A 16,261-nucleotide genomic window follows, 5' to 3' on the forward strand; every position below is an offset into this window, starting at 1 on the left:
GACACACGGAGACGTACAATGTCATCGTCCTCGCGCGCGGCCGGATATATATTTATCGACTCGCGTCAATTTTACAATCTAACGTGATTTACGAGGCGGATCCACCCGCGACGTTTTCAATGCCGGACGAAAACCGTTAGGGAGAAAATCGGTTACGTGACGAATAACGTACGTACCGCGACCGTGAAAAATGATCGGCGTTTGTGACAAAGTAGCTTCCCTTAAATCGTGCCACCGACCGGTGTCGATACACCATTATCTTGCGGAATGTCTTCCAATAATGCCTTGTATATATATATATATATATATATATATATATTGTACAAATACCACGACCGACTTCCCCTAGTTTTCTCATGTCTCTCTTTTCCTTCGACTTTTTCCTAGCACGCGAGTGCATCATCTCGCGACTGCGCTTTAGCGCAAGTAATTCCGGAGAGACGGTACATTATATATATCTCGAGGTAGATTCATCGCGACAGAATTCATCGAGAGCATCGGCATATCCGCGGCGGAGGATATGAACGATTTACGATTACCGGCGGAGTTAACAGGCGGAAGTACATCGATGTTTACTTACGCTTTACGCGCATTGTCAATTCCCATGGCTGTCCCGACGCGCCGCGCCGGTTCCTCATTAATCGATGCCACATATGCATTACCGTAATGAAAAGAGCGACGAGATGTCGCGCCGATACGCGAATTAACTTGATTAAGAGTCTCTCGATGGTCTATAAATTCATAAGCGACCACGCAGATCTCGCTACAAACTGTTTAATACTCGTCGCGGTCATGTATCTATTTTAGATCGTGATTTTGGTCGCTACTCAACGAGACATTTGGTCTTTTTCAAATTTATACACAACAGACAGAGAACAAACCCAAGTTTTGTTCACGAAGCGATACCAAAATAAAGAGCTTTAAATGGTTTGAAAATATTTAAATACGTTCCAACAATTATCTCTCAGACATTTACTCTTTGAAATTTAAAGAATATTTAATCTTAAATGAGCTACACATCTTAAAATATATATGTACATATAAGAGTTTCGATAAGACATCGTTTTAGGTAATTATATTGTTCGAATATTAATTTTTGCATAAAGCATAAAGATCTTTTCTCACATATGTAATATTTTTTCTGATCCTTAAAGTCTTGAAGATTATACGCGATTTTATGGTGCGTGAAAAATCTACTTTGCGTTACCCTTATTTTATTTTTTCTAAATCTGGCAAGTATCGTACGCGGGCGAACAAACAGTTTCTGTGCATTCGTCTTGTCTGCAACTTTACTCGGACCGACAGACAACGAATTGCGCGGAATCGAGAAATTTATCTGACGAATGTGTGACTATACCTGCCGATTTGATTGCGGTTGGCGTATCGAGGAAAACGTCAAACAAACGAGCCGTCGCTTTTTCATTCGGACTTTCAATTCGACGTTGTGAATTGTGGGCTGGTGATCCGACGATTTTATCCGGCTCTACAACCGGCGTGCCAATCTTTTAGTAGCCTCGGCACTGGCGCGAGTGTTTTTCCTCGTGCGATCGAAAGAATAATATTTGCAACATTTTCGCGTAACGAAAAAAGTGGCCCTTTCAAATTACTATTTCGGGGGAAACTGTCTCGAGGAGAGTATAGTGGCACGGCAAACGCGTTTCCGAATATTCACTTAAACTTATATTTGCTCCGTTATGTATTTACGTTTAGTCGTTCGGCGTAATATCAAAGACGCAGCAAAACTTTAAGGTTCGAAACTTTCGAGATTGACCCAGGAAAGTTTAGGAGGTCCCAGCATAACCGATTTTCTCTTCCCCTCTCCTCAACTCAGTTGCTATTTGTTTTATGCTAACATGGAGTTAATTACACCGATGTCGGAGTTGGATATGTTTGGCATGTTTGATTATATTTCGCGAAACTGCGTTTAATTGCATTTTCATACGATTACGAGAAACTTACCTTGATTTAAGACGACAGAACTCGAGAGATTTATCATTTTTTTTATCGTCCTCAAGCGAAACGAAAATATGAAAGAAAATATTATCCCTTTTCTCTCATATTTCATGGTAAGATAAAAAAAAATATAATATATGCGAGCAAAATTTTTTAGGCTATTCTTGATAATAGCAGACCCACAATTTAAATTTCATTAGTCTCAGCTGGCATAGATATCCATCCCCCCCCCTTTCCTCTCCCCGCTTAATACGTTCGCAATAATTATTCGGCGGTGGAATGTTTGCGGAGAGAGGTCGTAAATATGAGAGTCACCCTTAGCCGCCCTCTCGGGTTTGTATACTTTTTGCTCTTGCCTCGGGGATTCGTGTGCTCGGGCGAGCTCGCATTTTCGCAAAGGGGCTCGTATCGAGCACAGCCATCGAGAAATCGACGTCCAGCTCGCGCGCAACACACGAAACGCTCGACACCGCACTCGGCACACGCGAGTGTGGCACGCGTGTGAGTGTCGCTTACGTGGACCAGGTTCGCGCAGGAACTTCTTCCTATCGTCGCCCTTATCGTGACGTTTAACGAGCACGGGTCACGGGTTTGTATTATCCCAGGGTGGCTCGCTTTTTATACGGCCGTGCCGCGGTGCTAACTTTTAACCCCGATACGAGGAAGGACGAGGAGATAAGTGATAAAGGCAAATGCGAATAAGCGCGATGAAATAATTATCAATTAAATATAAAAAATCGTAATAAAAAAAACCAGCAAAGTTTTTATTATACTACTCGACTCGATTTTCTAATATACCGCACTTATTCGCCTTATGTTCTTTATCTAGAGTGCTGACGTTTTTTTTTTATTATATGATTCTGTACGTAGCAGTTAACTTTTAACCTCAATGCGGCAGGGAAAGATAAGTGATAAAAGTAGGCAAACGACGTGAAAAGGAAAGAAATAATTAATCATTGCACCATTGAATAAAACATCGATTTTCTCTCCCTTTCTCCCTCTCTCCTCTTTCTCTCGCTAATACGCTTGGCTCTAATTCTCATCGATTTTTATATATAAGTATAGATATTATTCGAATGAAATTTGAAGGGTATTAGATTAAACGCTGGTACATTTTTTTCTGAACATATTAAATTTAATTTTAGTAATAATTTTCAATTATAGTCGCAGAATATCCTTAATAAAATTTTAAAAGAAATCATCGTGAAGCAAGCCAAAGAATATATCAGATACGTAATAGACGTAAATATACATAAACTACAACATATCATATGTAGCCCTTATATTTAACAATTCTTTGCATACGATGCACGTTCACTTGTAAGGATTTTGTTCAGTGATCGTAAGAAGTAAGGATTAAGAGCTTACCTGTAGATCGGGATAACGTCACTCTTGTACCAGACGACCAAGATAGCGGAATCGTTCTGATGAGGTGGACGAATAATACACGGTAGCTCGGCCGTTCCACCGAGGACCGCTCTTACGGACTGTGGCGGCCCTAAAACACGAAATATTGATTAAATAGCTGTCATTTATAATTTCCCGTAAATTCATTTTATAATAGAAAGAAACTCAAAACGCATTTTAAATTCTTTATGATCTGTTATCAGTAATGGTCTTTATAAAACACGTATTATTAATGTATACATATGTATACACGGAATATATTAAATTATACAAGCATTTGAAAATACAAACTAATAATTTATTAGATGATTAATGATATCGTAGAGTTAATCTTTATTTTATTTATTCGATCCTGCAATTTGATTGTTTTACTGTACCTTTTCAAATTGAATTATATTTAGATCTTTGAAAAATCGAACGATGAAGCATTAGACGAAATATATTTGTGACTTTAACTATAATTTGAAAAATAATTATTAGCCGTAACAGAACGTTACAAAACGATAATCATAATTTGAATTCCTGTCACTTTGATTCTTATTTGATTTAATAAATATATTACGCGAAAATGTAATTCGAGACCTATCATCTCGATATATATGCAATTACACATTAATTATATGGAAATCAATTAATAATTAATCATATTATTAAACTGAATATATATAGTTTTTCGATCGCGATCGCGTTTTTGAAAAGAAACTCGACCGAGTGTCAACTTTACTACTGCGAGTGTCGACGTGTGAATGAATATACGTATATGTCATAATGTGTAAAACATTTCAGTAATTAATTAAATATTAATAACATATAATATTCGGTCTTGATGTCGTCTAACGCGTTATTGTTTACGTGCTTCGGCTGTGTAATCATTCACACGTCGATACTCGAACAGTAGTGAAGTCGTATGTAGGGTCAGACGCTCGGTTAAACTCGATCTTTTCTAAATGCGCTCGCAATCGATATCGGAAGACTATTTGTATATGATGTAATGTAATTACTGAGGAACTGACTTCTATAATTAATGTATAACTACATTGTGACGTTAGGTCTCGAAACACTTTTCACGTAATATATTCATTTAATCGAGTGAAAATAATTAAAGTGACAATAATATTAAATTATTTTAAAGCATTTTAAAGCATCGATGAATTATATATTAAGATGGATCGCGGAGTTTAATGTTATGTTAAATATTTTGTTCTGCGATTGTGTCTTAGTGTGTGTTTTCAATCTGAATTATATTCAGACCGAAAAATCAAACGATAAAGAGCATCGAACGAAATATATATTTAATTCTAAGTATTGCCAAAATATTTTACATGCAATGCAGATATATGCGGAATATTAAATTATGCAACATTTTAAAATATTCAATTACGCGCCGCGGCTGATAATTACTAATTACAATAATTACACAAAATAATATTTTGATTAAAATCTACCTTGTGTAAACAAAATTTTTCTTCTTCGCGATTTTATTTTTGTATGATTGTGCGTAATAACATGCACTCTCACATATAATAGTCATTAGAAAAGATATTACAGACAAACACGTCAAAGAAAATTGATTTTGTTTTTATTGATGCATTATTTCATTATAGAAATGACAAAAATAAGAAGACATTATTTTTGGATACGTATGATTCGTTTCACGTTAAAAAGTTGCATCTGCTATGCAACGAATTTCGTGTTCAATAAGAGATCTATGTCATTGCTGCCCTTATATTGCGTTAGCAATAACTTTGAGTGGTTATTTCCGACGTAGGAAATCCGTTTTACTTACAAATAACAGGACTGACGCAGGTGCGACACGAATGGTGATTGCGTTTCGTAGATTTACCCGTCTTTTACCAAGAAACGTATGCACGGTAGTGTATTACCGTTACTGCAGCAAAACAGATCGCATCTGCTCAGTCTTTCAACTTCGATAATTTTCTAAATTACACTATTACATTTCGCGAGATGTATATATATACGTTACAATTTTAGAAAGTCGACTATCGAGTTGGAGAAGAAAATATGTTGAATAGTATATTTATTATAATTATAAAATATAAAGCACGGATTTTCATAATATAATTGAGCAATCGCTTATGTAATTAAAACTATCGACTGCTTTAATTAAACGTAATATCGCTATTTTGCACTCGACGAGGATAAAATTAAATACTATAAAGAAATAATAATCATCGTATAAAATCAATTCGAGGCATTAAATATAAATCGATTTAAAAGAAGATCCGGTGTTCACTTTTATACGCAATAACGGGAAAATATTACCGAGAAATAATTCTGCCTTATAATACGACAAAATGCATGCTAACTTCTTCTTCCGTCGAGATAGATGATTGAATATTTCCGATATAAAATTGAGAAAAAAAAAAAACAAACTCGAACGATGAAGATGTTGGCGTATGTAGAATAAGAGAAAGGTCACGTAACAATTTCGCGCTCCAGAAAGCACCGTTTCCACTGGACTTCCCGAGCATCGTCAGTCTGGGTCAGATATTGAAGGATCGGCGAGAATATTTGTGCGGAGGAGATGGGGTCGAGCGACGCGGAAGAGGATGTCAGCGAGAACAACGCGCGCCGGAAAGCGGAAACGGGGATGTGTATATATATATATACGCCGGCTGTCCGAGCGTATTAAAACTGAACGAATCGTGGATGGATTTTCTTTCCAGTCTGTCAGCCGTAGAGGAAGCGCCGATCCGTTCGCTTCTCTTGCCCCGACGACGGTAGAACATTTTTTCAAATTTTTCTCTCGGTTTTTCGACAAAATCGATCGTCGACTCGCGTAGAGATCCTTGACTTTATTTTGATTGATCAAACTTATTTACGAGACAGAGTGCATGAAATAAGCTTCGGTAAAGCAGTCGATACCATCATCGATCGACCATTATTAATTCACTTTTTTACGTTAACTCGCACGGGAACTATTGATTTTGTAAAATACCACCGTTGTAAAACTAGTGCCCATTGGGACAGAAAATATCCGTCGAATAATAATTTCTTGAGCTTCTGAGAAAATTAATAATAATATTTTACATAAAACGTTTCTTAAAGAAATTATTTTTCTTCTTAAAACATTCCATCACCGCATATTTCGATTACTTGAGATATCTTTTTTTTAAGTGTCAAACTTGCTTGAAAAGTTTATGCAAAAGTATAATTGAAAATGAATACTTTATAACAAGAGAAATTAGTGACAGTCTATAAATTTGAAAGAGGGAATATCTAATATAAGCAGGGGGATATATGCAGCTATTATCCTTTTTATATCAAAAAAGTGCATAGAATAATATTAATTATTTTCCGAATTATTTATAGTTTCGAATAATTAATTTTTCGTGCTTTGAATCTGTTGGCCGATTTAAAAAACATCGTAATATTGAGAGCCGATAAAAATATTTCTTTCTGATTGAATTATTTTCGTTGAATATTTTTGAAAATATGTTTCTTCACAGGAAGCAATGCAGCATGCAAAACAAAAGTGACGAGCATTCTATTATCAAACTTGGCGGAGCCTTTATCTTGCTTCGTCCAATTTCTGAGTTTCTGTCATAAGAGTCATTTCTCTTCCTTACATTTTCAGAGCCCCATGAGCGATAGTTCGCACGGCGCGCATATTAGGTCTCTCGTTCCAAGTTTTGAATTTTTAAGCAGAATTTTCACTCTGTGCCGCCGTCACGGGAGAGAATATATTATGCAGTCCCTAATTTACCGTCCTAGCGCGCCTCAGCCTCGCGGAACGGAGAAACGAGTTTACGCGAAAGAACAAATGGTGCCTATTTCATTCGCTTATTCGAGTATCCTTTGCTTTATATCTAACTTTTAGCGCAAAATTCATCGGAGAATTCAAGCGTATTGTGATTCAATCACACAGGCTTACTACTTCTTTATGTCTTAATTCCTGCGAATCTTTATTATCACAGTGTCTCTTACATATCGCTGACGCGGAATAAATTAGAATGAAACTTGATACCATGAAAATTTCCCGGCCGTATATAGTATGTATTTACTTTAGTTTTTTACATTGGATTTTTTTAAATAATCTTCGAGCTCTTCAAAGTTTTCCCGGCGAAACTGTTTTTAATGGATTTCTGCGGCGAGATTTTGCCCATTTCAAATCTGGGACAACGTCACCGGCGTGGAAAGGTGTATCGAAATTTCACCGTGTAGATTTTTTTAGCCGACGTGGCGCACCCCGATGGATGGAAATCCCTTTGGCGTATCCCGCGTAATATAAAACACACACACGCGGGCATCCGTCGCGATAGGATTTTACATTCCGAGTGTGCGCATTGATTTTCTTGATTAGATTATACGAATCCAAATTCCACTGTCACCCGACCTCGCGGGACGTCGCAGATTCATCTTCCGGAAATGTATGATTAGAGTCAGTACAGTACTAATCCCGTTGACTTTGGTCTCGAGGTCACGGCATCTAGATAAGCAACGCTAATTAAATTTACAGACAACCGAAGTGGTGCTACTTTGCGCGCGCGAGCTTATACATTTTCGCGCATTATACATTTATACTCGCATAAGAGGAAGGAAGGAAGAAAGGGAGCTCCCTTTTCTTCCCACAGTCATCTTCGCGCCGTGTGCTCTTCCATTTTTCTTGCGCTCGTAGTTCATAGAGTTAACGTTAACGGTGTTATCCGGCACGTCGGAAACGCGCGCGCGGATGCTTTTACCTCTTACCTACCTACCTACCCTACATACTTATCCCACCCGTACATATCTCCACGTACGTGGGATCTCTAGTCTCGCGTGTACGCCGGTGTATGTATAAAACAACGGTTTTCACGGCGCCCGCTAAATTTCCCTTGGGCTGCCCGCGGTGCATTATGAGTCCTGAAGGGTGGCGGCAACTGCGGATCGTTCCTGTCGCGCATCTCGTTCCCGTGCTCTTTCCTCTCTTCTCTCCCTCTCTATGTTGTTACCTGCCCAGAGGGTAACAGTGCGCGACAGCCGCGAATCGTGCTGAAAAGCATTTTGACGAAAAAAAAAAAAGCGAGGGCCTCTGTGACGCGCCGTCTACCTATTTGACATACTTTGGAAAAAAAGGAATAGCGAAGAGAAACTCAGTCAGTACAATCCCTTTTGCAGGAATTCTTCTGAGTGAGATGACAATGAGTTTCCTGTTTTATTGATGAGTTTTTCCAATTACGAGGGCGAGCATTATATTTACTTTGTCAAAGTTGCAGCGATGAAAAAACGCCGCGTTCTTCAACTTTGATATTTGTTTCGGAAATACGTACTCTCCCGTTACGCAATTCGTGATTGATGAATATTCATCGGAAAAATTATTACGCGGTGGATTAGTCTCTATCGAAACGTTTCATCCTTTCCTCAAACTAATCCGAAATTGATCTTCTACAACGACGTGAAACAAAATTTTCGTTCTATACCGCGTTGCGGGCATGTTGGAGTGAATTTCCGCCTCTCTCTCTCTCTCTACGAGAAAGAATAACATTGCGTACGTGATACTACTCGTCTCCCTCTTTCTTCTCTCTCGCACTCGCGCACGAGAGAGTTTCTCCTTTTTTCCTCCCCGAGGATCCAATTTCGGAAAGTTGTTACACGGCATGTAGCAAACTAGCTCGCGAATTTGGAAAATCGCAATTCCGATGATTAATCTTCGAATACCGGGAATAACGTAACAGAGATGCGCAGTTCTCTACGAAGCACGTAAAAAAAAAATATATATATATAATATGTATATATATTTCACGCAAACAAAAATGTTCTTAACAGTTTATTTTAAATATACACAAAAAATACGAGGTATATTGTTATAGGATATGATATATAAACTTTTTTTTTTCAACTCGGACGTTTCCGCGCGCTGAAACTGATGCGTACGCGAAATATATCGGCCATATATAGTTTCGTGTAACTGTTGCCATACTACACGGTGTTATTAAAGACGCACGTGTGTTACGTCAAAGGCGACGATTCTTTCGGGGTGAGTTCCGTCGCGGGTATAGAGCAGCGTGCTTCGCCAGCACGGATATTTACCGTGTAACATGCCCCACCGAGAGGAAAGTGATATCGTCGACGCAGCGGAAAAGCCGCGCTTTATGAAATGCTGCTGAATCGACGTTGCGGTTTCCGTGTACCTGGCGCACGGGTTTACACAAGTTTCGGTGCGGTTCGGGAGGAAATGGGTAACAAGGAAAGGTTGTCAGCGAAAATCCGAATGGACCCGGAAACAAGATCGATCGCGAACGATGAAAATTTTGCACGTCAAGACATTCGCGGAAAAAAAATCTCCCGCCCGGAGAATTCAGTTTCCGGTCTATTTTAGAAAAAAAAAAAAAAAAAAAAAAAAAACATTCACAGATCGCGAAAGTTATACATAAATTCGAAATTTGTCAGGGGATTCCATTCCTGTAATGGGTTTTACATGCATATATCACGGCACATTCTCTATAGTTATAATATATTCAGAGTGTTAATTAACAAGGGTTTCAATTTGCACAGTAGTTTCCAAAGCATTAAAGCAGTAACAACACAAATTAAGGGCTATCTACAAGGTAACAATCGATGTACAACAATGTGTATGTAACTTGGAATTTGCCACAAACGAGGCAAGAGATAATATACATGTTAAATTGAAAAAGAAAAGGAGAAACTTGGTCTCTTTCTCTCCATTCTCTGATGAATTTTTTGAAATTCAATGTCACGTATAACAAATTGAACCAAAAGACACATTTATTATCGCACGCATTATAATACACAATCAGAATAATAAAATCTCACACAATAATACTCGTACAATTTTCTCCAGACACTTTACGATCGCTTAATCGCGACACAATAGCGATATAGCGCTACTTCACGTTATACCTCGCGAGAGAAAGAGATGCCGAGGAAGAGGATACAAGATACGCGAAATGGTTGCCGATAAGGAATACAACGACCGCGGCTGCCGAAGCTAGAGGCCGGAAATCAGTGTTACGGCTACCCTCGTCCGGGCAAGACCCGCGCAGAAATAACCCAAACGGGGGTATCCGGCTAAGCCGATAATCCGCGGGTCAGACAGTGTCGAGAAGCCGTACAACTTTGCTTAGTCTCTCCGCACGCCCTTACCCTACGGTTGTCCGTAGGAAACGTGCGGTTTAGCTTGGGAGCTGCCGTTTCTGCGCTTTGGCTACCGCCGCACCTCGTAGAAATCAATTTACTCTCGGGCGATTCTACGGGATCAGAGAGGAAAGATCACTTCGCTGCGCGAAGACGAGGATTAGGGAGAATAAATACGAAAACCGCGCGCGCGGAATCTTTAGTAATCGGAGACACGTCGATATCTCGCGGCTTGCTAGTTCAACCGTAGCTAAGCGAGCAAAGTTAAACCGAGCGTAGCTTCGGGTAGTGGAAGAAGACGATTGACAAGTACGATATTCGACCATCGAAGGTTCGTTTAACTTTCGAATCAGTTTTATCGCATCCGCGAGATATCGCGCTTTAAATCGAAAATCAAAAATGGTTAATTCGTATACACAATCGTTTCATTATTTTCTTTTTGGTTTATTATAGAAGATAACAGGAATCTCGTTTTATATCTAAAATAGAAAACATCGAATTCTTTTCCTGAAATTCAAATGTTAAATGAAAATTATTGTAAAATTTTCGTTATAAATATAATTTTGATCGAATCAAGCAACCGAACAGCTCTATTCGTCCCGATTCTTCGCTCCCAAGGGAAACGAATAAACTTGCTCAATCGCGATTAACCGCCGAGATAATCTTGTGTCAGATTGTCAGGAATGCGCACCGTGTGTGTCACGTATTACCACGAAAGGAGAAGGAAGAGAAATCATTTTCTTTCGATCAGATCTCACGAAATCATCATATCGCTTTGGTCAGAGCGTTCGAATAATAAAATCGGAAACATCAACTTGCGTGTGTATGCGAGTGTGTGCGCTAGTATATGCATACGTCCATATGTGCGGAGGCGAAGATATACGTTGTTCCGAGCTCGCAATATCGTCGAGTTTTAGGGTTTTCGCAGCTGTGACAGTGGCTGTCCGCATAAGAACGGTACCGCACGATTTTCCCCAAAACTCTCGCCAATATCACCATAACCATAATTCCACGATTCCATTGGGAACTTTTTTCCATTCGTGGCTCTCGCTACTGGTTCGCCGTGTCCCTCGTTGTCGTCTTTACTCTGGGGACACGTGCGCAACTTTTTGCGAACAAGGTAACCACCTATAATGTGGGGTTTCTTGCGGTAGCCGAAATTATTTTTCAGAACTTAGCCTTTCTCTAACAAATAATGATGTTATTAGCTCAGTTTCACAAAGTGATTATTTTGCACAAAGAGTGAAGCGATATTTTGATTTACAAAGAGAGTTTATTATATATATATGTAACTAGAATTTAAGTTCTTCTAAAGTTCGCTCTTATTCTGTGATCTTTGTGATATAAATATATATGAAATATTCGTCTTAAATTCAGATATCTGACGGCGACGATTCCGCGCAAGCAAAGTGTGTGTTCATGCTTTTTGCAATCTGGTTTCCTCTCGCTCGATACTCCACTTCAAAGCGTAATGTTTAGCCGCTCTTGATCGGAGCTTCGGTACTCTGTCGAGAAGGAAAATGTGAGACGAGAGAGAAAAGGGGACAAAGGAAGGCAGAGTCACACAGTATCTCACATGGATTGACAGACACACCTTGTTTCGATGACACCTGACTGAAAAGAATAACACGCTCAGGATGTGACACACGAAGGGATGTTTACTAAGTTACATCGCTTAGAAAAACAAGCTAGGGTCTTGTTAAAGCAGGATTTAGTAATGTTAGACCAGAGGGAACACTACGACATTTTTTACTTTATATAATTACGTCTAACATATATATATATCAAATCTTTAAAACTTCTTAAGTGTATATGTGTTCAATTTATCTAAATTTTGATATAATTTTCATATCTATTTTATCCCAAATCTTCTCGTTTAATACTGTGCTTTGTAACTTTGCAGTCTATTTTTTAACACATTTTTTATGCCATTATCATTTTATTGTATTTGGCTATCACGAAAGATAGATGAATTTTGGAAAAATTAATAACTAATTTCTTTTGTTTTTTTTTATGTTTTACTATTACTTTAATCATCCCTCGGCATATTTTGATCATCTCGTTCAGAAGATATAACATGCTGCGTGTACGGCGGTTGTTTTTGTTTCTTTATTTGCTTTGGTTCGCTACTCGACATCAAAGCCTGTAGCTCGGAAAATTTCGACCAACTTGTCGTTTACGCGTCGAGTTTACTCGAGGGAAATGTGATGGAGAAAGCGGTACGCAAAATACATCCGTTACCCGTTGATCCACTATGCAAAAGCCTACGAACTTGCAGCGCCGTAAATTGTCGTGCTTGTTTTCGCACACGTTGAATTCAAACTTATTCCGACTTGTGATTCAAATTAGAAACTCTTCAAGAAAGAACATACATACTACACATTAACATTCTAATTAGGGAAAGAAATCTAATTCGGAAAGCTAATTTGAGAAAAAAGAAATTGGTGACGACGTAAAAATGTGTTGCAGGAAAAGAGGTTCGAAAAACACTACGTAATATCTTTAAATTCTCTCTCCATACACAAAATATATTATAATATTATTTTATCAAATAAAATACACGTGTGTAAGAAACACTTAAAGATTTCATTAGCCACTGATACTAGTAAATAATACGCTTTTGTTTTTAATCGAAAAAATCGTTCAACCAAAACATGAATGAAAGTCTGTTTGAAAATTCACATCTTTTACACTGCAGTTTTCTTCAAGGTTTTAGTGAATATGATATGTAACAGTCAGAAATCTCGGTAAAAGTGTACGCAAAAATCGTACGCTCTTGAAAGAGTGTCGATCTGGTTTCAGTGTTCGCATTTTCCAAGGAGAATAATGGATCGTGAGGTTTTCCGAGTGAGTTTACGGGAGATTCATACTCAATTCACCGCCGATAAGCTCACTCGTAAAGATAAAGACGGAGATACTAGAAAATACTCGAGGGACTCAGGATGCTTTCAGGATAGACAAGGCAATACGATTTCGAGCTGAAATGCTTTTGTTTTAAAGTAAAAAGGAAAAAGGGAACGCGAATGCACTTAATACAGCATTCTATTTTTCATGGCTCCTCCGGATACTCAGTCTTTTAAGCATTAATAATTGTCGAATGAAAATGCAAAAGCGACGAGTAAAGCGTTAAGAAGTGGCTTTGAATAAACTAAAAAAGATGAAAGATCTCAAATAACAGGAAACGCGTTCATAACGCAATTACTTGTACAATGAAGAAGAAATAATTACAAGTACTAAGAGCACAAAATTAAGTATAATATATAAAGAATAATAATAGATTTCGAACGAAATTTAATCAACAAAACTTCTGAATCGCGCAGATAACTCTACTTTGAAACTTGTCGTAAATACTTGACGATGTCGAAATGTACATATATTATTATAAGCTCTATTTGTGCCACTTTATTCTGGCTTTTACTTTCTTTCGCTATTTGCATGACGGGTTTTGATGTAAGCTCACCGTCTAATGAGTAACAAAGCTCTTTATCGTTCACGTCCCTTTTATCGGTGTGAAAATCTGCTTCCAGCGCTTCTCGCTACTTTCGTGTACATTTGGCCCTTTGTCTGGCACCAAGTGCCGGCTGTTGCACGTACTCGCACTTTTTCCGTTCTCCCCTTGTTCACGAGTATTCTCTTAGGTTCCGGAGATTTTCTGCACCGGAACACGAGGTTAAGGGCGAAGGGCGAAAATGCCGTTAATAGCGTCGTTAAGGGTCTCATTAACGTTCTCGCGAGGGGGCGAATAACGACGAAGTAATTAAAATTTGATCAACTTCTTATAAAAACCGGCTCGTCATTTTTTTCTCCTTTCAAACAGCAGAAGCACGCAATGTGGTTCTTCCTTCATTATTTAAGATCCTACATTAATGGCGTTTGAGGGTTAATATTGATAGACACGCGAAAGGAACTTGATTACACTGTCTCTTTACGTTCTCGGTATATCGCGGCATGTTTCGCTACAATTTCGATACAATTGTAATTGATAAGGCTATTAAAAAAAAAAAAAAAAAAAAAAAAAAAAAGACAATTACCTATAATTAGAAATAATTAGAAAAAAATTCTATAATAGAAATAACGGCAACTGCTCCACCATTGAACTTCGTCGAACATTTCACCTTTGTTGAACTCTTGAGACTCAGCGCCGTCGTCTACAAACGACTTGGCTCGATGATGAGTTCCATTTGCCTTCGCTTTAGCGCGATTTTTCGTTCGGAATTACTTATGAACCGAATCGGAGTTCGCTCTCATCTCGATAGGGCGAAAGAGAAATGCCGCGAGAGGAAGGGAAAAGAAAGAGGTAGGATGATGAATAAAAGGGAGGGATAGCGGGTGGAAGCTGCCAGGTCGTAACTATAAAACGATCTCGCCCGAGGGAACGTCCTGCGCCGTATGTCCTCTGCATACAAATACCTTTCCTATAGCCGTTCAGCGAAGCTATCAGGGTTACCGCAGAGAATGGAAGACTGGCTTGCCAATTTTAAAGGGCCGTTTGTGAGTGATGTACAACGTCTGCGTGTGTCTAGCTGCGCTGTTCATTCGACGGTACGTATCGACATGTACAACTGCGAGATACACGGTATCGGCAACAAAAACGTATTTCGCGAATGCGCGAATATACGAACCGAGATTGTTTACGGTGGAAAACGCTGTAATGGTTTCATGCAGTTTATTGTCAAGAGTAGTAGAGACCGTCTGTCTCTCGATATACCCCCAGAAAATAACGGAAAATAAATCAAATTCGTTCTTGATATCGGATTTAAATCGATTATACGCGCATTTCTCTTTAATCCTTAATCTCTTGATTACATTAAGGCAAAATATGATGGAATATTGAATTGAATTATTATACATTTGCGTCGCAATTGTGTACGGCATAATAGAGAATTAAGAATTTGGTGTAATTATTCGATTATCCATCCAGTGGAATCGAATTATTCTTAAATGAAGAGGTAAAACACAAGTATAGTGCGCATTGTAAATTATTTGATTTTATCGACAGTCAATTATCTTCTTAATGCCACGTAAATATGTGACGCAAAATTTCGCCTAATTGGAATATAATCTGCACGCGTTAATTAGAGACAAAAATGCTCTGATGAAAGATGCATTATATGTATTCGCGAATGCATTATCAGACTAATGCGCAAATTAATATGCGGTTATTGTGTACCTATTTAATAATTGTAATGATAGCCGAACGTTTCCGATACGAACACGTTAATGATCCGCATCGGAAATATTTCGCTGCGATATTACGCGCAGGTTTAATGTTTAATTTGGCAGCTTTTCGGGTCATTTGATTCACCCTGTAACATCTGTTCTGTTATGCTGTCATAAAATTCAACGTCCCGGCGATTTGGGACCCTGCGTCTCAATTTTGTTAACTTACTAATTAAAGCTGGCGCTCGATCGCAGTCGGTTCCGCTAGATGTACGCGTTGGTACGCTAAATTTAATTAAGGCGGCGCACACGTGAAATTTATTCGCACACTCGTGGGACGCATACTTTGGTTTTACAGCTTTCGTTGTGTGACGCAGATTAAACACGCGACTCATAATAATAATTATAATAATAATAATAATAGTAAATGATAATAATAATAATAACAATAAATAATAATAACAATAGTAATAATAATAATTTATAATTGACGTCGATAATGAGATAGGATAACGTTGCCCATATAAATTCGCTCGTATCATATTTTAATAACAACCATCGATTCATACATTTTTACTCCACTTTAGTCGTGATAATCAATGACAGCGGGCATAAAACAAGCAGCTGCTCCCGCGACTGCATGCAG

The 16,261-nt window shown here is 38.4% G+C and overlaps 1 protein-coding gene across 4 annotated transcripts in view; it reads right to left on the reverse strand.

Moving 5' to 3' along the window:
* The window catches only part of LOC114945212 (synaptogenesis protein syg-1), a 281,456-nt gene that overhangs the window by 76,902 nt on the left and 188,293 nt on the right, over positions 1 to 16,261 (reverse strand). For all 4 annotated transcript variants that reach the window (XR_014924590.1, XM_029321322.2, XM_029321321.2 and 1 more), the window contains one exon: positions 3,322 to 3,451. Coding sequence is in view for 3 of the 4 variants with exons in the window: in XM_029321322.2 (XP_029177155.2) it covers positions 3,322 to 3,451 (130 nt within the window). In the remaining variant the exon portion in view is untranslated. The remainder of the gene's footprint in view (positions 1 to 3,321; positions 3,452 to 16,261) is intronic.

Source organism: Nylanderia fulva, unplaced genomic scaffold (assembly GCF_048542155.1).
Source record: "Nylanderia fulva isolate GAGA-0341 unplaced genomic scaffold, ASM4854215v1 Scaffold2, whole genome shotgun sequence".
In the NCBI taxonomy this organism is placed as follows: Eukaryota; Metazoa; Arthropoda; class Insecta; order Hymenoptera; family Formicidae; genus Nylanderia; species Nylanderia fulva.